Genomic DNA, 24365 nt, shown 5'->3' with positions numbered 1-24365 from the left:
TCACCTTTTAGTCCTGCATATTTTGATTAAGTTTCCTCCCCCTCCCTTTCTCACCTGACTCCTTTCTTTACCTGCAGCTTGTTAGGGTAGCTACCTGCTGCATTCTCTCAATAATTCAATATTACTTAATAAGCATTTAAATCTCAAATCATCTTGGGCTGTAATTCTTCAATTCCCAACTTACTATGTTTCTCTCCCAATGTGCTCTCTTTTATCAATTTAACTGGACCTACCTTCCTGATCTCAACCAGAAAATGGGTATCAAAACTGAGCCAGGGCTAGGTGAGGTTGAGGAAGGGTCTGCATCAGCCTTCAACATGAGCTGATTGCATCCCATAACTGGTAAAGGAATATGACCAATAAATAAAAATGGGAAACTAAAACAAAGCCCCGCACCTTAATTTGGCAACCATAGGAGTATGTCTTATATAGACCCTGAGTGCCAACAGAAGTACTCAGGTTCAGCTGTCAATGCTATCACATGCATGTACAATGGGCCACAACCCACAAGGACAAGAAAAACACTCGTCAAACCTTTTAACTTTTTCAGTGATGTCCTAGAAAGTAAAGAATGCACATATATCTCTTCTTTTTTATAGAAAATGTAGGCACAGTTGCAATAGTAAGATTCAGACCCCAGACTTCTTGCATACTACATAGAGGCTTTACTACTGTACTATATAGTCTCACAGGAATGTCTATCAGTTAAACTCACCAAATTGCTGCTTGACCTCAGGACTGCTCAGATCAAAGTTTTTCAAAGAATCCATCATGCGACTGTCCCATTCACCATTTCCCCCCATATTGTTTCTGGACATGCACAGGATTAAAATAATCAGCCATTAAGTATTTTATATTGTCTGCATATCACATAAAAATATTATAAGAACCTCAAAAGTTAAAATCATGTCCAAGAACAGAAAACTAGAATTCCATACACTTCGAGTATCGAATTTTTACAAATTCTTCTCTCATAATTTCATGCATATGCAGACGCTATGCAACTTAATGAAAGAAAAAATAAACATAACACAGCCAGATTCTTCTCCAGTAGACATGGATAAATTTTACATAATCTGGAAGATTTGATAAGGTAAGGTCCGTAAGGAGTTGATTACAAGCATGCTTGATTCCAGAGTTTCTTGTACCAGAATATGATTGAGAGAGCAGTTGACCCTCCTTGGTGACTACATTACAAATCCATAAGTACCTAGACAGGTCTCACCTAAATCATCACTTGGAGAGGTACATGGGTTCAGGTGTCCTAGAGTCATAGACATGAACATAACTGGTTCAACACAGCTTTTTTGCACATCATAACATAGTATCATAACACAGTAAAAGAAGTGACAGGAAAATGTCCTAGAAAGGGCTCTTCAAACACTAATGTGAGTTTTCAATGACAATAGGAGATAATGCAGGGAAATAGACTTGTATTTCAGGAAATTTCTACTTGGACTTGGATTAGGGATTGAATTTGATTGGAAAGAACCAATTACAATTTAAATTAAATTCTAGATGGAATATAATTATAATTGATAATCCAAGTCAAAGAAGAAGTTCCACATGAATTCAAGAGTGGAGAAAGCTCTTTAAATACCCCTTGAGAGGTTTATTGTAAATCAAGCCATAGGGAAGCCAAGGAGAGTTGCATATTTTGAGCCATAGGGAGAAGAGAATTAGAATTGGTAATCCAAGTTAAAGGAGGAGTAATACATGAATTCAAGAGAGGGAAAAGCTCTTTAGATACCCCTTGAGAGGTTTATTGTAAATCAAGCCATAGGGAAGCCAAGGAGAGTTGCATATTGCGAGCCATAGGGAGAAGAGAATTAGAATTGATAATGCAAGTTAAAGGAGTAATACATGAATTCAAGAGAGGGGAAAGCTCTTTAGAAACCCCTTGAGAGGTTTATTGTAAATCAAGCAATAGGGAAGCCAATGAGAGTTGCATATTGTAAGAGAGATGTAGAGAGAACTAAAGGGGAAAATCAAAGGTATGTAAGAGATTTTTTGGTGAGATTAAGAGAGAATTTATTGTGGGATCTATCTAGATCACAAGAATAGATTATCTTCTAAATCTCTAAAGAAGACTCAAATCTCTCCCCCATGGACATGGATGATTGCCCAACCACAAATCCTTTGTCATTGTTCTCTTGTTTATTTTTTCCACAAGTTTCCTCCGGGTTTCCTATATCGCTTGGTAATCGATGGGTCTACGAAGGAGGAGATCTAGTTGAGGGTTTCAGTGGTGCTTCGCCAGGCAATGCTTCTGCATTGAACGTCGGATGGTGGCCACGATCAGTGTCGAGTTGTGGGTGGTGTGCGCCAACAGATAAATGATACTCGTGAATGATTGCTCTTTATATTCTCCCTTAAGAATCCTTTCCACATTCTTCACGGCTCTAGGCCATACATGTCCAAGCACCGTATCATATTCTCACGTCTGGCACTACAAATTTTAAAATTTCACTATTACCATTGCCCCACATATCATAGTTGTCTGGATCTTGTAATGTTTGAAAACCAATATTCTAGTCTAACCAAAACTAACAAATATCATATAGATAAAATCAACACATTTAATCAGCGACAAGATTTCCTTAAAAGAGCTGTTGCAATTTTCAATGAGAAAAAAAACATAGGTGTAAGTGTGTAACTATTAACTAATATTTATGGAGGAAAAGCATATCTATGTAAATTGTATTAATTTCCTTGGTGGAACTTCATTGAGATTATACCCAGAAGCAAATCTATAGCCACTAACGAATGTACAAAATACTGAAACGTAAAACTTACAGCATGTCTTGCAGCTGTTGGCGATATTCGGGGTTTTGTATCATCCCTGAAAATATGATCAAACATTAAGTTGTTTCCGTAAGGACTGCATCTTACTGGACAGCGAACATGCTTACTCTAATAAACCCAAACGAGAGGAAAATGGGAAAAAGCTTGGCACATTCTTGTAAGAAAACATAACAAGGAACATACACTTAAAAGTAGTGGGGTTCCTCATCTCCTCAGGTAAATGCCTGCATCATATATAAGAATTGAATAAGTCATACTGAAAGCTAAAGTAAATGAAAATAACCAAAAGTTTGTCAAAATAAAAATAAAAATAAAAATAAAAAAATGCAAATTAAATGTAAAAAAGGTAAAAAGATAACTACCGAAGTGCACATGCTGAGAAACAGAAAATTATTCAACATGCATCATGCAAGCAGAATGTAGCACAAGAAACTATTAAAGCTTTAAAGACACAAGTAGATACCGAATCAGCAGAAAATGAAAATTTTAGAACAGAGAAAATGTATCCTTCCAATCAGCTTAAAGTCATAAACCTTCTCTCAGAAAGGAATGCAGTAATAAAGCACAATTCAAATCAATAAATCCTCCAAAATTGATAAAACTTTCATAAACCTCAGCCTCAAGACAGCCCTATATGAGCATGCAAAATTACCAGAAAAGACAAGTATGGTAAAGAGGAAGGTGCAGTGTATAGCCAAGAAAAGCGAAGCTCAGCAATCTCAGAGTGCCATTCCGTAGACTGGGAATGAGTATGACTAAAACGTGTTTGAAAAGATTTCTAGGGAGACATGGCGTAGACAAATAACCAAATAATATCACGGTATAATTCTAGTAGGCATAAGTGTCCTATTGGGCCCAAATAGGTTGCTTAGAGTTGATCATCTAACAAAAAAAGGGACACAGTTTATACTCTGAAGGAATAGTAAGCATGTTAATTTCCACTAATCAGAGTGCACCATGGACCATTCAGTTTAGGGTTCAGACCATCTATTATTTTTGTTGGTTATGCCATCAGAAATTACGACAGATTAGGTCAATTCTGAGTAAATTATGTCATAGATAATCAGAGGAAAGCATCTTCACTTCAATAAAGATATATAGAATTACGTCAAAATAAATCAGATAGTTATGCCATCCCGTTGTAGCTCGTAATTGTAGTGCATAGATCATAATGGATGTTACATTGCTGCACTCTTAATCCATGTGGTCAACAACCAATTAATACGTAAAATTTAACAGCTCAAAAGGAAAGATTAATGAGCAATGAGGTCTGATCAGAACGAAGGTGAAAACCTTTAGGCAAAATAGCTTTTTGTTCAGGTCATAATAAAAAAAATGTGTTCGTCCTCTTTCAAATGAGCATGTGAGTCAGGCTTTCGAGGAGCATAAATTTGCCATTGCAGGAGTATAAGAAGGCAGTCAAGTGGATACAAAATACCATACACATCCACTACATACTTGCGATATGTAGTAGACACATAGCAGAATACAGAAAATTAATTGATGTATAAAGCCTCACATATTGCAAAGTAGAAAAAAATTACCAGTTCAGCAAACATATGTCAAAATCAGCTATAAAAAAATTTATTGGCACACATTTAGTATTTAAAAATGCAGTCAAGTAATACTAGCAGTAAATTAGTGATCAGCTTACGGATAAACCATCTTCTGCACAGTTGGATCTTCCATCATTTTCTCCAATGCTTCAACTGATAGAACAGAGGGTGTTTTACCTAATTGTACATGCACAAGAGTACATTAGACGTAATCCAGTGAAAAATTAATCAAATTAATAAAGTCGTAGATTCGCCAGAGCAGAAATCTAACAGAACAAAACAAAAGTTGCACATGTGTTATTAGATGAGGAAAGCGAAGATTAGGTAACTAAAGAACTAATTATTCAAACTGATGATGCATAGAAAAAGGCTGCATTACTGATTAACAGTAGACTAGGCAGCATTTGAAATATCAGGCAGGTATTTGTACGGAATGAATGACAGGTGGGCAGCACGCAAGCAAATACTTTTTCACCATCAGTGAGAGGAGTTATTTTTGTTCTATTTTTAGAAAATCATTTTTTTGTTACCAATTTGATCATAGATGAAAGATGTGGGAATTGTTCTTGTATACAACCATTTCAAAACAAGCAGATCATGAAGAACTGAGTGGATTAACTGCCATATAATGGTCCATAATGAGATTTTTAGCTGACTCCTTACGAAGTTAACAGAGGTGTCAGCCATAAAAACACCTTACCCCCCCCCGCAGGGGGGGGGGCGGGTGCGGCCAACACACACAGAGGGAGGGAGGGATTAGGCAAACAGACTGTTGGGGATAAAGGAACAATCTCCTCTCCCACAATAATCCTCCAACGAGAGCAACGGACTCAATATCAGGACCACCACAAATCTACATTAAATTAGTCAAGTCAAGACAGCAATGCTGTAGGAAATACAGAAGGCAAATATACTTAGTCATGTTGACAGAGGAGATAGCCCTCAATAGTGTGGAAGAATATGATTCATGTAGCCAATCCTAGAAATCAGGGACAAAGGCTTTGCCACTGTTGTCGTTGTATGCAAATAAAAAATTATTCAACCCATCAACCTACCAGATTGTGATTGATCAGTAGAAGAATGTGATTCCTGTGCAGCAGACACTCCGTTTGGTGTAGCCTTAAAAAATTATAGCAGAATGTATCAACAGCTATATTTTAAGGCATCAGCCCATTAAGTCATATAGAATGGCAACGAAACTTACTTCTTTTTCAGAATTAACATTGCTTGACGTACTGGTGTTTACTGAATATCCTGAATCCTTCCGCGTGTCTTCTTCTGGAGAAACATCTATAAAAGCTGCAAAATGAATATTAACAGAGATTACAGGAAATATATCCATAGAATGGAGAAACGGCTACATTAAGAAGTTAAACCTTTCATGACTTTTACTAGAAGAGAAAGGTACGCCAAGTACATATAGATATACAGATTTGCAATCAATCATGGGTAAACAATGTTCTATTATGACATTCTGCATATGATGCATAAGGTATGTAAAAGTCTAATGAACAGAAAGAAACTTGAGAAAGTAAATGAGCTTTTTGAACAATCAAAAAGCTAGAACAGTAGTATGATCAAAAGCTAAATATCAGTTTATTAAACTTTTTCCCCCTTAGATATTTTGCCAACTCACCCAGAAAGATGGAGGTAGAGAGAGAGAGGAAAGCAAATGTCCTGTTAATCTTTGAAATCATACATGTTTCTTCAAGAAGCCCTATAACTAGCTTGTATAAGATGCTTAAGACACCCCTAGCTTATCATTTCTCTTTGAAAGATACAAAAAAAATTGGTATATGCAATAAAAGCATAAGTTTTTTGTATGGAAATTCAATTCAAGATTCAAGGTCATGATTTTTGGACATTTGATCAGGGAAAAACAAAAAAAGGCCCATAAATTTATCTGAACCAAGTTTTATCTAGCTTGTAGGTTAACTCTGATCCTCCTAATGAAGATCCAATCTGATTGGTGGAGATGGTACTAAATTTGCATCCATCTCAATTTAAGGAGAATTTAGTTAACGGTGAACAGAAATTTTCACACGGCGCTTTTGATATGATTTGGCAGTGCAACCTACCAGCCTAGCTCAACTTGTCTCACATTAATGATGCACACAGAGTTGAACATTTCTAACATAAAACATGTACAGTCATATATTAGTTATGTATTTTGCAGAACTTAGGAATTGTAAACTTTCCAGAGGGTAAGAAGAAATGGTAGAACTAGAAAATTTCGAACACCTTTTAGCTATTTAATGTCTTCAAGATTGCAGATGGGAGTAAAAGTTGCATTATGCAGTAAAATAACACGAATGCATGCACATGAATCTAAAGAAACATCAAACAGTGAAAAAAGATTGTTAAAACCTCCTTTAAAATTCATTGTAAAATGTATATTGTCAAGCCAACAATAGAAAAACGTGAAAATATTTGATAAAAAAAGAATATAACATAAATAAAATCACCATACACGAGTGATCTAATTTCAGATATAAAAATAAAGCTGCAAATTTCAAGAAAACAAGATACCATATTTCTTCTCTTCCTTTTGGGTAGCTGGCTCATCTTTGACTTCAGCAGGTGGAGTTGCTTCCACTTTAGTTGTAGAGACGTCTACTGTAACAGCTGGTTGTGAAGCAACATGTGTCACTGATGGAATATTTGAGAATGATGGTGATGGAGTACTTGAAACTGATGCTGATGTAGGGGGGAATGGGAAGGGTGATCCTTGGGGAAAGGCAGCATTACTGAATTGACTATTTTGTGGTGCTGCTTGACCCATCATTGTCTTGAAAGCTTGCTGCATTGCATATTGCTGCATGAAACAAAGGAAACTTACGGTCATGAGGTGTCTGTCATGTAAAAAAATTAAAAAACAGAAAAGTAGCAGGCGCTCCCGGCATGTTGACATTGAAGATATGCAGGCATGATCTCGAAAGTCGAAACATACATGTGAGGAGAAATTGATCAAAGTAAATAACTATCTCCTTTTAAAGGAAGAGCAGATTTATACATCCTACCCTACCATAAGATTGCATTTAAAGCGTATAATGTATATAATACTGTGGCAAAGGAAATATATGCCCATTTTCACTAAATTTTAATGTGAGAACCTATGTGAATTTTCACATATCACAGCATATTGGCTACAGACACATTCAGCATCCCCCTAAGAGCCACTAAACGTCAAATTGAATGTAGCAAATGGAAACATATGGGACATGATTCTAGTGGTAATTTAAGTGCTATACAACAAACTTGTGTTGAAGATATGAGACTGCGAACAACGGAGACCAGAAGGTATGACAAAGAAGGAAGAAAAGTTATGGCATATAAATTCACCATAGCACTGAGTTCAAGAATAATGTCTGAGGTTGGATAACAGAGAGAATAAACATGACAAAAGTTTAATGATTCCATAATAGATGTAACCTGCAATCTTTAGCTCCAATTATTACAGGTTTGGAGAAATGATGAAGATCTAGCACATCAAAAGTGGAATTGTTTTACTGCCACTGCCAGCACTAAACCTCACATTAGAGGAATTATGGCATCACCAGCTGCATGCATAAGCACATGCATCCTTGCAACATTCAGCTATATGATTTGGATATGCTCACCTTTACTTTTGTTGCGACCTGCCAAATCAGTCAAGATTGTCAAAACCTGATCACAGAGGTCATTTAGAGCAGATGACAAGGACAAGGAACAAAGTCAAACTAACCAAATAATCTCACCATAGAGAACAGTGCCGAGATCCCAACTCCAACTCCTATCCAGAAAAGAGGTGAGCCTCTAAATTGTTCCAACAAAAGATTAAGAAATGAAGATTAATTACTCCCAGTGAAAAGAATTACAAGAAGGGAAAAGCATGGAGGAAACAGCAGTCATTAAAGTTAGATTAAGAAAAAGAATAATGAACTTACATGTATGATGGTGGGGGTGGCACAGGAAGTGGTGGCGTACCGCTAGCTGTAGACATCTCACTGATTTTTGAAGATGAAATTCTTGCAAATTTGTATGTATCTGATTCCAGTGCATAAAACAGCGTTACATAAAAAACACAAATAGAACAAAAATGTAATGTGAAACAGATGCATATGCAAATACAAAAAAAGAATGCAAGATATAAGTGATACAGCTCCAGAAACGAGAAAATAAGATTATCATGTAATACATTTTGAAGTACCAAAATAAGAATTTAATCATACGGCAAGAAGACCCAAGAGCAACCCAAAGTCCCAAACAAAAAGCATCTCTCCAATAGGTAGCTTGATGTAGAACTCCGTTTAATGCTCAACCTTACAATTCACTTTAATAGGCAAATATGAGATGCTGTCAATGATGAAAACAAGTTGAAGCCATCGACCCATTAGCTTGTCTCCCACAAATCCGAAAGGGCTTCTAATGAGAACAATAATTGAAAATCTTCCATATTAGCTTAGTTTTAATTTTTGAATTTTGAATTTTTAAATTCTGAATTGTTGTTTAATTTAGTAGTTATTCAGTGAGAGATTTGAGGGATTTTTATTTGTTTCCATTTTGTTTGCACGTTGTGTGCACGTAGTAGTTTTCCTTCATAAATAAGGTTGTAAGAGGTTATTGAGAAGAGAATGATGAATTGAATGAAAATTAAGTTCTTCTCAAATGAGAATTTCTTTGTATTTGGTGTATGAAACCCAAATGCCAGTTCTAGGTGTGTGAAACCCTAGTTCCTTATCCCAAAAGCCATCCATCCCTACACCCTCCCTCACAGATCCATCTCCACCACTCGTTTACAAATAAAAAAATAATAATAATAAAATCATGTTCATCTTCTTTCCCCCAACCACCCCTCAAACTCCCGTCAGCCCCAAAAGCCCTGAAACCCCTTGCCTTCCCTCTTCCCTAAGCAGCACTGCCTCCTCCTTTCCTCCTCTGCCAGCGACGAGATCGATCGATCTTCTCCACCTCGGCGAGTTCGATCGCCCGCATCAGCACCGCTACTCCTCCACCGCCGTCTGTCATGTCCGGCCGCCGACTGTCCATCCTGACGGCCGCCGACTGTTTGTCCCGACGCCCGACCACCAGCGCTTCAACCTCGACTTTCACTTGTCTTCAAATCTGTTTGTTGCCTAAACTGAAGATCACATTTAGAATCAATTAATCATATTGATTACAATCAGCGGTTAATTCAAAGGAGTGGTTAATCTAAGGCTTATAACTCTGGCATGTGAGTGAAGACTTCACCTATTTGGAATCTGACCACATCCTCATCAGAGAGGATAAGCTCGTTCCCCACACTCTCCAAACTTTCATTAATTCTTTGGCGGCCTTGATCTCATCCTCAAGCTCATGGAATTGATTGTTGAGTCTCCCAAATTTGTTGATGTTCTGTTGGATTTCCCACGTCACCTGCGTCTGTGAACCATCCCCTGCTGCATTGTCTTCGGACCGGCGCTCGTTACTGATTCGCGGATTCGGAGTTGTGGGCTTGTTTGATATGTTGGGCTTTGGGCTTCACTGTAGCAGCTAATAGGTTTTGAATTTTCTCAACGTTTCTGAATATTAATCTACTGAGGTTTCGTTTCTCTCACTAGGTATTTTCTGTTGATTTTAATTTATTAGTTAATTACATGAGTATTACATCTCTAAATTCTTATCATATATTCACTGCTTAAATTATATTGGTGAGTTATGAGTAACTGAGCATGTGACTATTGTAAATTTGATATTGATTTTAGAACATGTAATGATAATGAATACTACGATTAAATTGATTGAGATTGGAATTGTTCGTGATTATGATGCAAGTCTTGTTAAAACTCATTTGTCACATTAATTGTTTTGAAATTAATTTCCTGCCGAATATAATAATTTTTTGGCGAACGGCGCGTTGTTCGAATTAGGTCCTGATTCCAATAGACCCCCTCCCTTTTTTCGCATCAGCTTCCTTTTCATTTTCTTTTTTATTGTGAAGTAGTAAAGGTTACATGAACAAAAAGGGTTGGACTATCACCCTGACAACATAACAACCCTGATTAAGAGAGGCAAATGCACATGGCTAAAGTTACATAGTACGCGGTACATAGCTGGTTGTACGAATTTGGGTATGCAATTCGCTTCTTAAAATATAGTTTCAAGCGGATGTAGCTTGATTCAGCATGCATGTTCGGCCAATGATATGTTGGGTGCCCTTAGCATTTTTTAATGTGTATGGTAGAAGATTAGAAACTAAAAAGCTAATTATGCATTTCAGCATTATTTCATACAAAATACTTAAGTGTTGCTTTTTGTGGAATTCTTTTTTTTTTCTTTTCACATAGTTCGTGCTCGTGCTAGGATCATAGTTTCATTTTACGTTTTATTAACAAAGATATTCAGTTACAGTAAAATCTTGACTCATATATTATATTGTGAGCCTCCCATCACTCGCACATCTTGCATTGCGTCTTAAGCATATGCACTTATAAGGATTCTCAACACCACATACTTGTAAGCAGTATGCTAATTTTGGGGAACCAATTGGTGTATCAAAGGGAATCGGTTCTCAAATGTACCAGGAATCGGTTCGCAGGAAGTGTACGACAATTCGAGGGAGGTCCAGGGAATCACGCAACTATGCGCATGGCTCACCCTAGTGGTTATCTGGAGCAGAACCCACATATGCAAGGCAACCCAAGAAGTCATCCTACCACATCCAGTTTGGGTTCATCATATCATACGTTGTTTGGGACCTTTCGGTTAGATTACATCACTCTTATGCTAACAAAGAATACCCCCTTCAACAAAGGAGGAGAATATTAACAACAAAACCAAAAATTAATTACAACGATCACCAAAACCAAAAATTAATTACAACGATCACCATGGCAACAGAAAGATAGAATTGAGTTATTACATTTTTCCACAAAGAGAACATGATAATGAACACAAGAGCACGGTATTGTTTACTTATTTGAAATGTGAATTGACCTGGGTTTGCTCAATGATTGAGCCTTCATATCCGTTTATTTCAGCATGTTCTGATCTCTTTTAGTGTACATTTCAAAGGACTACCATGAACTAAAATTGCAGGAAACTACCCTGAACTAATTTTATTAGATAAGACAACCACAAACTTCTAGGAGCATTCTAGTTGTTTACATTAGGAGTTAGGAGTATGTGAAGTAGTTCTCATATTTTTATTATTACGGACCTCCCTCTGGTCATTAATTAAAAGTGATATTCACAACTAGAAAATAGAAAATGGTAAGAAAAAACCTTTTTGCAATTTCATGGGATGAAAATATAAAAGAACCCGATATAGATTTTCCACATTTATCAAACTTGAAAGTTGTCCCATTATGATTCCCAATAGCAAATAATTCTTTTTTTTAAATCAGATATACAAAAAACTCTCAAAATAGATCCCTGATTAAACTCCACTGCAAATCAGATTAGCTCCTCATTTAAAATAAGATATGAATAATTCTAAAAATAAATCCACACTAACTAAACAGATGAAATCCAATCAAACCCATGCTTCTCATTAGTTATATATTGATTTGCCAACATTATGTTCCAGGCCTTACTATTGACATACTGACCAACTGACCACTTCTACATTTTGTCAATCAAAATCAATGCGCTGAAGTCTGGTGACTCACCAGTAGATCTCATTTTTCTACTCACTGTCAATCTTAGTCCAGCCTGTACTTAAAAATGGACACTTTCTAGTTTCTATGATCCGTTTTTAAGACAAATCAACTTTTAGGCCAAATTTTTTTTTGAAGACCATGTGTTTCAAAAAAGACACATGTGGCTGCTCAAGGGCTAGTCACTTCAGTTAGACAGCTGCCTAGGAAGCCCCAACTTCTCCCAAGCCTCCGGATATGTGCCCTGTTAGCCTTTTCGAAAACAATGCTCTGAGAATGCTTATATATGATAGGTAAATCAAGCTTTTGAATGCCTTTTCGAACACAATGCTTTGAGAATGCTTATAATATTATAAGTAAATCAAGCTTATTAAGCTTATTAATCTCCATAAGTTAGTAAATATAATTTAAAATTATAAACTGAAAGCATAGAATTCATGTAACTGACCACGAAATTTTGTCCCAAAATTCTAACACTAAATCAAGTCCTTTTCAATTTAAATGAATAATTTTATAAAGAGGTCAAATCAAAATCTGAACAGGATTGAAAAGAAAAGCATTCATCAGTTTCAAATAATCAGAGATTCTCCAAAAGGATGAGCCTGAAAGGCAAACTTCATTGTCAGGCTAAAAAGGAATTGTTTGAAATTAGTATCCATCTTAAATTGATGAATGGTAATAAGTTGGTGGTTAGATTTGGATATGATAAATTAGCCTTGAGTTGCGTGTGATGGGGAGAGAGAGAGAGAGAGAGGGACAAGCAGACATATCTATACATAGATAGAAGTAGGGACAGGCTTAGGCGTGATGGGGAGAGAGAGAGAGGGACAAGCAGACATATCTATACATAGATAGAAGTAGGGATAGGCTTAGGTGTTAGAGAATTGAGACTTCTCTCCTAATATCATAATTGTGGTCTAATATATGAATTTAGCCTTAAGAATATTTGTTATGGTTTAATATTTTAATTAGTACTTGTTACTTGTTTATAAATTTTAGATTGTTAGTTGAATTTTATAAATTTTTCTATATATAATAATAATTTAAAAAAGTTCCTTGCCGTATCCCTGTATCCTATTTTTTTTTGGATTTTGCCGTATCCCGTATCCGTGTCGTATCTGTGTCCCGTATCCGTATCCATGCATCATAGATGATAATCTACCAAGCAGAACTTGGTGCCAAACAACAAAACCATTGTACACATATATCAGATTAGACTTCAATCCTCCATGATGTTAGTCCTTCATAGGTTATAACCATGATGTTAGTACTTCCGCTACCATTAAGTGGCAATTGACAGTCCTTCGTGGAGATGTCAATAGCAAAGATATGACCTTTTGGTAATCTGAAAAGGTCATATGCATGATTCCTAATTCATTTCCTCAGCAGAAAATGCATGCCTATTCTCTAAGTTCGTTCATCTTTTTTCCTTATTTTCCCTTTTACCTTTAAATTGCAAGGTAATGCTTACTGGTTAGGTGATCATTCTTTGGCAAGACCAATTTTTTTACTATTTTGAAACTATCATCATACCTTATGGACATGAATCGTTAAACCCACTAGTCATTCCCATCTCTAGTCACTCTCATGCACATGATCTAAGCAATAGAAACCCATCATATGATGGACAAATTTTTAAAAAGAACCGTTTTCCAACTTTAATGTGCAAAATCGACCGGTTCAAAAAATAATTAGCAAAATCGACCCTTTTCATTTGAAAAGGATCGATTTAGCTGATGTGAATTTTTTTGGAGTGCACGGGACTGCTGGTCCCGTGCATCCAATCTCTCTCTCCTCACTCACCTGCCCTCAGCTCTATATCTCTCTCTCATTCCCTCACACACACTCTCTCTCTCTCTCATCTCCATTCTCAACTCTCTCTCCCTCAAAACCCACAACCCAAGCTCCTCACTCCGACCAAACTGTCGTCCCGCTCCAGACCACCGCCCCTCGCCGCCCAAGTCGTCGAGCACGCCATCGCCCTCCCTGTTGAGAACATCACTCTCCCTCCCTGCTGAGAGATTTGATTTTCCAAGGCGAGGAGGGCCCAGACCAGACCTCTATTTATTGCCCCCAAACCCATCCTCATTCCCCTCTACAAGAAAACAGAACATAGAAACCTTCTCTCATGCATCTCTCCTCCCTCCTTCCATTTTCTACACCCATCATATTCTAAGTAAACATACCGCACAGCTCTTTGCATTGCCATCATTTTTTGTTAAATACCTGCATAGATATATAGGGCTAAAAAACAAAAGTCTGTCCAATTTGTGCAGGATGGCGGGGGGGGAGGGGGGATGGCTTCTTTGTTAAATACTACGCAGCTCTATCTCTCTCTCATTCCCTCACACACTCTCTCTCTCATCTTCGTTCTCAACTCTCTCTCTCTCCCTCAAAACCCACAACCCAAGCTCCTCACTCCGACCAAACTGCCGCCCCGCTCCAGACCACCGCCCCTCGCCGCCGGGCGGCGAGGGGCGGTGGTCTGGAGCGGGGCGGCAGTTTGGTCGGAGTGAGGAGCTTGGGTTTTGGGTTTTGAGGGAGAGAGAGTTAAGAATGGAGATGAGAGAGAGTGTGTGAGGGGGAGAGAGAGAGCTGAGGGCAGGTGAGTGAGGAGAGAGAGATTGGATGCACGGGACTAGCAGTCCCGTGCACTCCAAAAAACATTCACATCAGCTAAATCGATCCTTTTCAAATAAAAAGGGTCGATTTTGCTAATTATTTTTTGAACCGGTCGATTTTGCACATTAAAGTTGGAAAACGGTTCTTTTTAAAAATTTGTCCTCATATGATTACAACCTCTACAACAATAAAGCCTTTACCCCAAGTTTTTCAGAGTCCATACCCAAATCCTAAGGTTCAGTTCAGGGTCATCTCCTCCATTAAGCTAACAACTACACAAAAGGAAATAATTGCCTCGGCTTCACAAATCCCTAATCTTGCTTATGTTATTTGAAAGGGGAAAAAACCAACTCAGCATCACACCATTATTCACATTTCAATAAAATGAAACCTCTCACCAAAATTCAATCAAAAGTACTCACATTTAAGAGAAGCTTCCAACATCAAAGCACATAATTGTAAACAAATCCCCACAGTTCATATTCAGCGACTGAAATCAAAAATTAAAAAATATATATATATACAATTAGAGAACGACATAAACGAAGTAAAATTACCATTTTGGGAAGTTCTTGAAGAGGCGATAAATCTCTGCCTTCTCCCGCCTCCAACTCGTCGGAGAGTAGGATAAGCCGGCCATCGCCGGCCAAGGATTAGAGAGGGACCGTGTGAGCCGGCGAGGACTGGGAATTTGGAGGACAAGAGCGCAGTATTTTCCATTTAGAGAAAAATTCGAGGTCGAAACCCGAAAACAAAAGAGCAGAGATTTTGGTGGAGGGTTTTGGGGGGAAGAGAGAGAGCGAACAGAGGAAAAAGAGGGAAGACTTGATGGAGATGATAAAAGGGCACGTATGTACCCCCAGATGTAGTTGGTTGAACTTAAATACCCTAACGGTGTGTTTGGGAGTTTACTTTTAGGGAAGGGAAGGAAGGGGAAGGAAGGGGAATTTTTCCCCTTCCTTCCCTTCCCCTCCATTACACCCCAATTTGGGGTGTAAGAATTTGGGCCAAATTTCCCCTCCATTCCCCTCCTCTACCCTCCAAAATAAAACTCCCTGTAAGAATTTGGGCCAAATTTCCCCTCCATTCCCCTCCTCTACCCTCCAAAATAAAACTCCCAAACAAGTTTAAAATGAAATTTCTCTTCCCTTCCCTTCTCTTCCCCCTCTCTACCCTCCATCCAAACAGGCCATAAAGTTTCAAAAAGTTGTACTTTAGTACTCTCCTTTATGAAAACTTGATAATTTTCCCTTATAAATTCTCCTGCGACAGGCCGAATATCTCAACTCTTATTATTTGCTAAATTAACTGTGAGACCATTAAAAATCCTATTTTAGAGCAGGATTACGGTAGGTTTAAAATAGGATTTTGATAGTTTAATAGTAGATTTAACAAGTGATGAGGGTTAAGATACTCTAATATTTCAGTGCAACCAGATACATCCGGCGGTGTATATGTGCGAAGTAGGTGAAAGTATAGGGTATTAAGTGCAATTATTCATCTATACCTCCTTCAGTACATCTGCTTACGCATAAACCCCCTTCAACTTATTTATTAGCACTTGAGGGGGGCTATCAGCCACTGAAGATGTAAATGAAGAGGGTTATATGCGATTTACCCATTTTTATTTTGAGCAACAGAGGTTGTTATGGATTCTGCTACCAACAGTTTCTTTGCAAATCCAAGTTTAGTGTTTGGTTAAATATTCTTTGGATTTGCTTTTTTTTATTACACAGAATGTATATCTCCTTGTATATAAATTGCGTATCAGCAAAATGACAGACATTTTCTTACTTGGGATCTATTAGTTTGGTGACATTACGTACATTAATCTTTAAAAAAATTAATGCAAAGGAACTGCATTATTTGTTGTAGTCAAATTAATAGCAGTTGTGCACAAGTTTTTCTACAAAACTATCAACTATCCCGATGCTAGCTGAATATTGGAAATACAAGTTTGAGCGCATGTTGTTGTTTCGAAAAAAAAAAATTAGAATAATCATTCAATTTGTTGTTATTTACATACAAAATTATATATAGTGCAATCTAATTAGTAATATTCAATTTGAAATTTCCCACGTTTTCATTGCATATATAAAAATGTACGAACAGATGCATCCAAGTATTCACGTTGTGTAGGGCTAAGAAGTAAAAATGTATAGTTGTGGGAGAAAATAAGAAACATAATTAAATTAAAGAAAATGAAAAATGTGCAAATATATGTAGCTTTCATAGCTCAGTTGGTTAGAGCACCCGTTTAGTAAGCGGGAGGTCTTGAGTTCAACTCTCAATGAAAGCATAAATAATGTTTGAATGCATGAAAATTTTTATTTTATATTTTTGGGAGAAAATTATCCCAGAGTACACATAACGCAAATTTCATTTGCAAGTAATCCCCTTTACTTTAACGTGCATGATGTGTTTTATTCAGTTGGAATTTAAATTATCCTCAAGTACGCATAATACGAATACTGCCTCACGGTGGGTAAGCAAAGCAGTTATGCAAAGATATTCCAATAATTTAGCAACTCCGACTAATTAGGACCGTAATTTTTTTAAAATCGACCCACACACTGGCAACCCCCACTAATTAGGAGCTTGCCCGTTACGCTATTATAATTTAGCAGCTAAACAAGTCGGGGTTCGAAACCCCAACTAATTTAGTGTCTGCAAAATTTATCGGGGTTGGAAACCCCGAACATTTTTAATTAGGCTTTTCAAAATAGTAGGAGTTCCAACCCCAATCATTTAGCAAAGTGACCACCCTACACTAGAAATGATCGGGGTTGGGAACCCCGATCATTTAGTGCATAGCGTTACGGAAATTGACCCATGAGAATACCGACAAGTTAATGCTCTATGAACTGGTTTTAGATTTACTACCAGATATTTGCAGAGAATGGGAAGATATATGACGTGCTCGAGTCCCGATTATATGCCTTGAGATTGTCGAAATGCACGTGTCTGACCGTGTGCTCCGACAATTTGGATTATAACAACATATTTCAGATCCTGTAGAAAGAATAGAGCAAAATCCCCGAAAAAGGAGCACATCATGCAAATTGGGAAATAATTCGCCATTTTTACATTCAGAATTGGGAGTTGAGGGAGGAGGTTGTAGTGATGGAGAGGGCTGATGCACCACCTGACCTAGATGTGTACTTACAGTGATATTGGGGGATTACTCGCCGATGGATATTTCGGGAGAACAAAGCACCTAAGGATTATATACCGAGAGGTCCAGTTGAGAGAGAGTTAGTAAGTGTATAGGCAAAATATACAATTATTTCGTGATTATTATTTTATTATCATCAATTTGCTAATAATCAGCTTTTGCTTTTTATCTTATAGGTACAAGAACTCGATGAGGTTGCTTCTATTGCACATGATACATTGAGAACGACTACCGAGCCAGGGGCGAGGAACGCATTTGTTCGCATTATAGGAAAGATTCACTCCGCTCTTAGGAGGTCGCATAATGCGAAACGTGATGAACGTCTCATAGGGTACGAGCATCGATGGGTCCGAGGACACACGAGAGCAGCCTCAAGTCGTGCATATGATGAAGCCGGAAGCTCACAGCAAGCTCAAGCCGAATGTTTGCAGCAGGTTCAAGTCGATGAGGATGTCATGCACTGATCATCCGAGCTCATGATAAAGGTGAACAGGGAAGGGGAGAGGAAAAAGAGGGAGAGGGAGAGGAAAGAGAGTTCTAAATATTTATTAAATTTCGATATACTTTATACGATGTTTATGTTTGAAATGCTATGATGTTTACGTTTGAAATGCTACTGTGACTTGATTATCGTTGGATTTTTACTAAGTGAATTGAATGTTATGTTTTTGTTAAATAAATGTTATAGATGTAATGATTAAATAAAGATATGTGTTTATTTGTGTTTAAAATTGATTATGAGTTGATAAATGCGTAGCAAGAGAGTTGGTGCTAACCTTGTGGATTGATATGTATTAGCAAGGGAGGGGTTTTCCATCAAAGAGTATCTGCAAAATGGTCGGGGTTTCCAACCTCGACCATATCTGGTGTAGGGTGACCACTCTCTGCCTAACCCCAACCATTTCGAAACGCCTAATTCGAAATGGTCGGGGTTCCCAACCCCGACAAATTTTGCAGACACTAAATTAGTCGGGATTTTAAAACCCCAACTTGTTTAGTTGCCAAATTACAATAGCGTAGCGGGCGAGCTCCTAATTAGTCGGGGTTGACAATCCCGACTAAGACCGCAATTTTTTTTTAAATCAATCCACTTTCTAGCCACGAGGCTGGCGTGATGAGAAAATGGGTTGATTTTGACAATAAAGTTTGAAGTGAGACGATTTTTGGGAATAAAATTGGGAATGAGTTCATTTTGAAAATTTCTTCAGTTTGAAACTAAAAGAGATAACATGTCATGGTACATTGTACTCGGCAAGACGTTACAAGCTTGAGCAATCTAACAACAGGATACAGATCACGGAGATGGTTTTCTGCTTCTTTTTCTTGCAGTTTTAGCCAGAGCATCATATATCAACTTCTTGCGCTTCATAACGTCATCTGCCTCCTTAGCTTGATTTTTTGGTTTGGTAACAGAATTTCTGGCTTGATTCTCCAGCGCACCTTTCACAAAGAATTTGAGTCTCCATAGTGTGATTTCATTCTGCAGCAAAACAAATTGGAAGTTTTAATCAGTTAAGACAAGAAAAAGTCCGACATTTTGAAAAGGTTAACTTTATGTTTTAACATGTTCGAGGTTGGGTATCATTTTCATTGGATGAAACTTGAACTCAGACAATGGTGTCTTTTTTAAATTCCGCCTTAGCTGGTGAGATTTGGACTAGGTTGCCCGGGCATCATCATATTAAAGTCTCTGCCACTGCACTAAAATTTCGAGCTGTGGTGATGGTTGAAGGTTATAATATTATGTAAATTGCAGAAATCCCACAATACTATGAAGGCCTGAAAAAACTCAACCCCCGTAGAGACTTGTTTTACAGTAAGTTGAGAAAGGAAATAAGGGAATGAGTAATCATTTATAAAGAACGCATTAACTTGTAAGTAAGATAACTTTTATTAACTTAAAAAGCAGAAACATCTCGGTGAGTACTTGCTTTGAAATAGGAAAAAATGCCAATGTCACTCGTGCCGAAAGACAAAGACCTTTTCTTATTTGAAAAGCCATATGCTCGAGTTGGTGTCATTAGGCTACACAAATGGAATATGGTTGACAATTCATGGTACCAATTTTAATTTTGAAATGAAGTCTTTCCCTCAAATACCATTCTCTATTCTAACAGTACTACTGCAAGCTATTAAACACGTATGCCAATGCGTTTTCAATTCAGATTGTTAAGATATAATAAATTATTCTAAAAAAATTCAATCCTGATATAGCTATTTAAAATGCTCAAATTGCTTTAACGATAATTTAACTTGGTACTATTCACTGTCCAGTTATGTAAAGGAAGGTAAAACATGAACAAAAGTTTATGATAGTCGAAGGTGTTCCAGGAAAACAAAAAGGTATGAAGTCCTATTAAATAAAGTTGGTGATGACATGCTTTTCCTTTAGATTTCATTCGTTCATAAGCAATAAGATAAAAAGTTTGACATCAAGGTAGAGTGAACAACCTGAGCGTCAATGTCGATGTCCACCTCTTCAGTTGCATCTTGGAAGTTTGGATTCTCTTGAGCAATAATCTCTAGTGCCTTGAAAAGATATTCAGGACATAAAGAGGCAATCCCTGAACTAAGTTTCCTTTTCTCCTCCGTAGTCATTTTCCTATTGAAACATTTTCAACGTTAGTCATCCATACACTGTATCATGGATCTACCTTTTTCTTTTCTTTCTTTTTTTTTCTCAAGGAGTTTAAACTAAATAAATCCATGCTAAATGACAGCAAGCAATGTGCTGGACAGAACTGCTTAACGAAGGAAATATGAGCTTCATACAGTGTGTATGAATTAGCCATTTAGACAGCTGATAGCGAGATGATTAATAATTATCGCAGCTTCAAGATGAGAAGGATAGAGATAACAATGTATACCCGAGCACAATCAACGAAAATGTTAGTGGTCCTTTTCTCAATGAAAAATAACAAGCATACCGCAACATGCATATATTCAAAATTAAAAGATTGTTTAGGAACAGTAATTAAATGAAATATAAAACTTTTTTTTTATTTTTGACAAATTGAGTACACTGATTTAGCTTGGAACGCCATCACCACTCCTGTTAAAATAGTAACAGCAGTAAGCTGCTGATGAAAGTAAGAGTTTACATTTTATCATGCTGACTGTGTACAACAGAAGCTCATCTTACTTTCAGAATCAAATATAAGATAAAGGAATTTAGAATATATGCAGACAGGAAGATGAAATATTACAAATTATTTTCCCTTTTCAGGTGAACTACAGAATTTTTAAACAAAGTAACACAAATATTATCAGTTAGCTTTAATCCAATCTTAATAATTAAATAAAATTTTAGTAAATATGTTTCTTGTTTACATCTTAAACATATCAGCCCATCACAGATTATAGTAAATGAAGGATCACCTCAAAGGAGAGGCCTGACTTAGTGGTACAGGGATGATAGTGGTAGATGAAAATTCCTGGTTCAAGACCTATAACTAACAAAGAGAATTGGACAAAAAAGAAAAGGCTAAATCAACATGGAACAAAATTAGTGTTAAATTTTAAGATTTTATAATTGTAGTTGACATACGCATGAAGGCAGCAAATTGGAACAAACTTCATTGGAAAATTACCTGCAGCTTTGTATCACCAACTCTCTAAGTTCCCCCAGATGCAAATTCAGCTGGTTAAGCTGTAACAATCAGACAAGCAAGTGTAAATACTCCGCATGGGAATTCCGCTAGTTAAGCTGAAGCAGTCAGGTAAACAAGTGTCAACACACTTATTTTAAGCTTTAAGGCCTAGACCATACTATCTAGCTGAACCAGTTCGATTAAGCAACTACTTTGACTTGGTTTAGTTGTGACCAAGATGAGCGTTCAGAATATCATCATCAAGATAGGTCACACCTTTAACAAAGATATTAAATACATGTTAAGCAATTTGAATTCAAATGCACCAGGCATAAAACAATGGTACTTTAAGAAATTTAATAAATTTTAACTTACAATGGTAGGATTATTGCTTTAACTACAAAAATGAAGAATGTGAGGAAATGTACAACCTCATTGTTTGTATCTCTAGCCAATTTTGCAATAGCAGCCTCTTGAGCACTCTGCATAGTTGTTAGTGCCTGTGCCTCCTCATCTTTTTGTCTTTCTTCCTGTTACATGATATATTATAGCGCTTGCATGGATGGATACTGAAAACAAATAAGACAGTATTCAAAGAAACTAGAGACTAAAGTTGTTCAGAGTTTTAAATGGTCCTGGAGAGATTGAGCAGATGGCAGACTGGAGCAGGTACTGATCCTTGCCATCGATAAATACCAAAATTAGATTGATGAAGTGACTTACAGCATCAACAACTTTATGTATCAGTTGCAGCCATTTCTCTTCAAATCTTTCCAGCAGAGTTCTCGCCATCACATGAATATCACTCTTATCATCATCATTGTAAGTCATGGCGTTCGTGAAAACTAGTCTCACATCAGCATATATTTCTCTAACATTCTTATATACATTGGCGTCCATCTGTTTCCGGATTGTAGAGAAGTCCATGGGCTTCTTAACGATCTAGCGTCCATGAATACACAAAAGAAAAAGGCTCATGGTTATGTTTAGTTCATAACATGAGGATTCCTAAGAAATCATGTCACTTCGAAGCTGAACATTAATATTATTAGAGGTACCCTTTTCATAGCTTTACATATCTTAGCATATGTCGATAAATTTCATTATGCTTGTATAATAATGATGCCTAAATTATAAGACCTATTCCAGTTTCTAGCATCTAACGTTATTTATATTCTACATCCAATTTTCAGGAAACCATCATTTAAACATGTTGTGACGTCAAATATAGGAAAACATATTATGTGATCACAATATTTTTATGAGGACCCATTATTAGGCCTGTCCAAACAGGTTGGCCCGGCCCGGAGCGGCCCGAATTTTCGGGTCCGAGACGGGCAAAATGCCTAGCCCGGACCCAGACCCAGGGTGCCCGGGCCAGGCCCGGGTCCAAGTCCAGGCCAAATTGAGCCGGGCTCCAGGCCGGCCCGGATTTTTTTTATTTTTTATTTTTTTTTGCAAAAAATTGCTACAAAATTAGAATAATTTTATTGTATTTATGTAAGTATGTATTAGTATATACTTACATATTAGTATATAGCTATATATTATATATGCATATATTATATTGTATATACTTACAAATTATAACTTGAGAGAGAGAGAGAATCACATAAGTATATATTACTAATTGTAAATATGTATTATATAGTTATATATGTATTTGTTACATACTTATATTATGCTTATTTAAGCATAGTTATATACTTTACTTATATGATATACTTATATATATATATAGTAGATGCAATATACTTATATATAATTATACTTATGTACTTATATAAAATATACTCAACTATAAGTCTACAAATACACATATAAGTATACTTATAACTAATTATATATATTCATATACTTATATCTTAGTATTAGTATATATACTTACATATTAGTATATAGCTATATATTATATATGCATATATTATATTGTATATACTTACAAATTATAACTTGAGAGAGAGAGAGATAGCTATATATTATATATGCATATATTATATTGTATATACTTACAAATTATAACTTGAGAGAGAGAGAGAATCACATAAGTATATATTACTAATTGTAAATATGTATTATATAGTTATATATGTATTTGTTACATACTTATATTATGCTTATTTAAGCATAGTTATATACTTTACTTATATGATATACTTATATATATATATAGTAGATGCAATATACTTATATATAATTATACTTATGTACTTATATAAAATATACTCAACTATAAGTCTACAAATACACATATAAGTATACTTATAACTAATTATATATATTCATATACTTATATCTTAGTATTAGTATCTATACTTACATATTAGTATATAGCTATATATTATATATGCATATATTATATTGTATATACTTACAAATTATAACTTGAGAGAGAGAGAGAATCACATAAGTATATATTACTAATTGTAAATATGTATTATATAGTTATATATGTATTTGTTACATCCTTATATTATGCTTATTTAAGCATAGTTATATACTTTACTTATATGATATACTTATATATATAGTAGATGCAATATACTTATATATAATTATACTTATGTACTTATATAAAATATATATATATATATATATGTGTGTGTGTGTGTGTGTGTGTGTGTGTGTGTGTGTGAGAAATATGATTCTAAGGATCCACCTTAGATTGAATCTAAGAATGCACCTTCAAAATTATAGTATACACAATCAATTTACTTGATCCACTCCGTTCATTTTGATCTAAATAATTTGGATGGCATATAAACTAAAAATTAGGCATATTGGGTTGTAGCTACTAATGCATCAAGTGATAGTAAAATTAACGGTTTTATGACAACACAACTAAAGAGACAATAAAAAATATGTGTTAGAAATACTCAAACATCATGATTTTTATTTTATAGATGTTTTAAGGCATTTAGATCATGATGAATGGAGCGGATCGTCTATTGAAATAGCCCAATTGATACATTGAGTGGTACATCCTTAGATTCAATCTAAA

The 24365-nt window shown here is 36.2% G+C and overlaps 2 protein-coding genes and 1 non-coding gene across 3 annotated transcripts in view; 1 reads left to right on the top strand and 2 right to left on the bottom strand.

Annotated features, from left to right (window-relative positions):
- LOC109830260 (protein TIC 40, chloroplastic-like) overlaps positions 1-15445 on the bottom strand; it is a 20180-nt gene extending 4735 nt beyond the window's left edge. Inside the window, exons 1-11 of the mRNA XM_020397474.1 lie at positions 15157-15445; positions 8288-8387; positions 8099-8156; positions 7982-7999; positions 6891-7176; positions 5566-5660; positions 5417-5480; positions 4460-4538; positions 2989-3029; positions 2797-2842; positions 716-810 (exon numbers count right to left, since the gene is read on the bottom strand). Of these exons, the coding sequence (XP_020253063.1) occupies positions 716-810; positions 2797-2842; positions 2989-3029; positions 4460-4538; positions 5417-5480; positions 5566-5660; positions 6891-7176; positions 7982-7999; positions 8099-8156; positions 8288-8387; positions 15157-15319 (1045 nt within the window). The 5' untranslated portion in view covers positions 15320-15445. The remainder of the gene's footprint in view (positions 1-715; positions 811-2796; positions 2843-2988; positions 3030-4459; positions 4539-5416; positions 5481-5565; positions 5661-6890; positions 7177-7981; positions 8000-8098; positions 8157-8287; positions 8388-15156) is intronic.
- On the top strand, positions 16825-16898 carry TRNAT-AGU. The gene has a single exon. It is a non-coding gene; the product is annotated as a tRNA-Thr (tRNA).
- The window catches only part of LOC109830259 (transcription factor GTE1-like), a 10838-nt gene continuing 5429 nt past the window's right edge, over positions 18957-24365 (bottom strand). The window contains exons 2-6 of the mRNA XM_020397473.1: positions 22088-22306; positions 21796-21894; positions 21365-21423; positions 20226-20376; positions 18957-19254 (exon numbers count right to left, since the gene is read on the bottom strand). Of these exons, the coding sequence (XP_020253062.1) occupies positions 19069-19254; positions 20226-20376; positions 21365-21423; positions 21796-21894; positions 22088-22306 (714 nt within the window). The 3' untranslated portion in view covers positions 18957-19068. The remainder of the gene's footprint in view (positions 19255-20225; positions 20377-21364; positions 21424-21795; positions 21895-22087; positions 22307-24365) is intronic.

This window comes from Asparagus officinalis, chromosome 2 (genome assembly GCF_001876935.1).
Source record: "Asparagus officinalis chromosome 2, Aspof.V1, whole genome shotgun sequence".
Taxonomy (NCBI): Eukaryota; Viridiplantae; Streptophyta; class Magnoliopsida; order Asparagales; family Asparagaceae; genus Asparagus; species Asparagus officinalis.
Note: the sequence above shows the minus strand (reverse complement) of the source record. Positions and strands in the feature narration are given on the sequence as shown.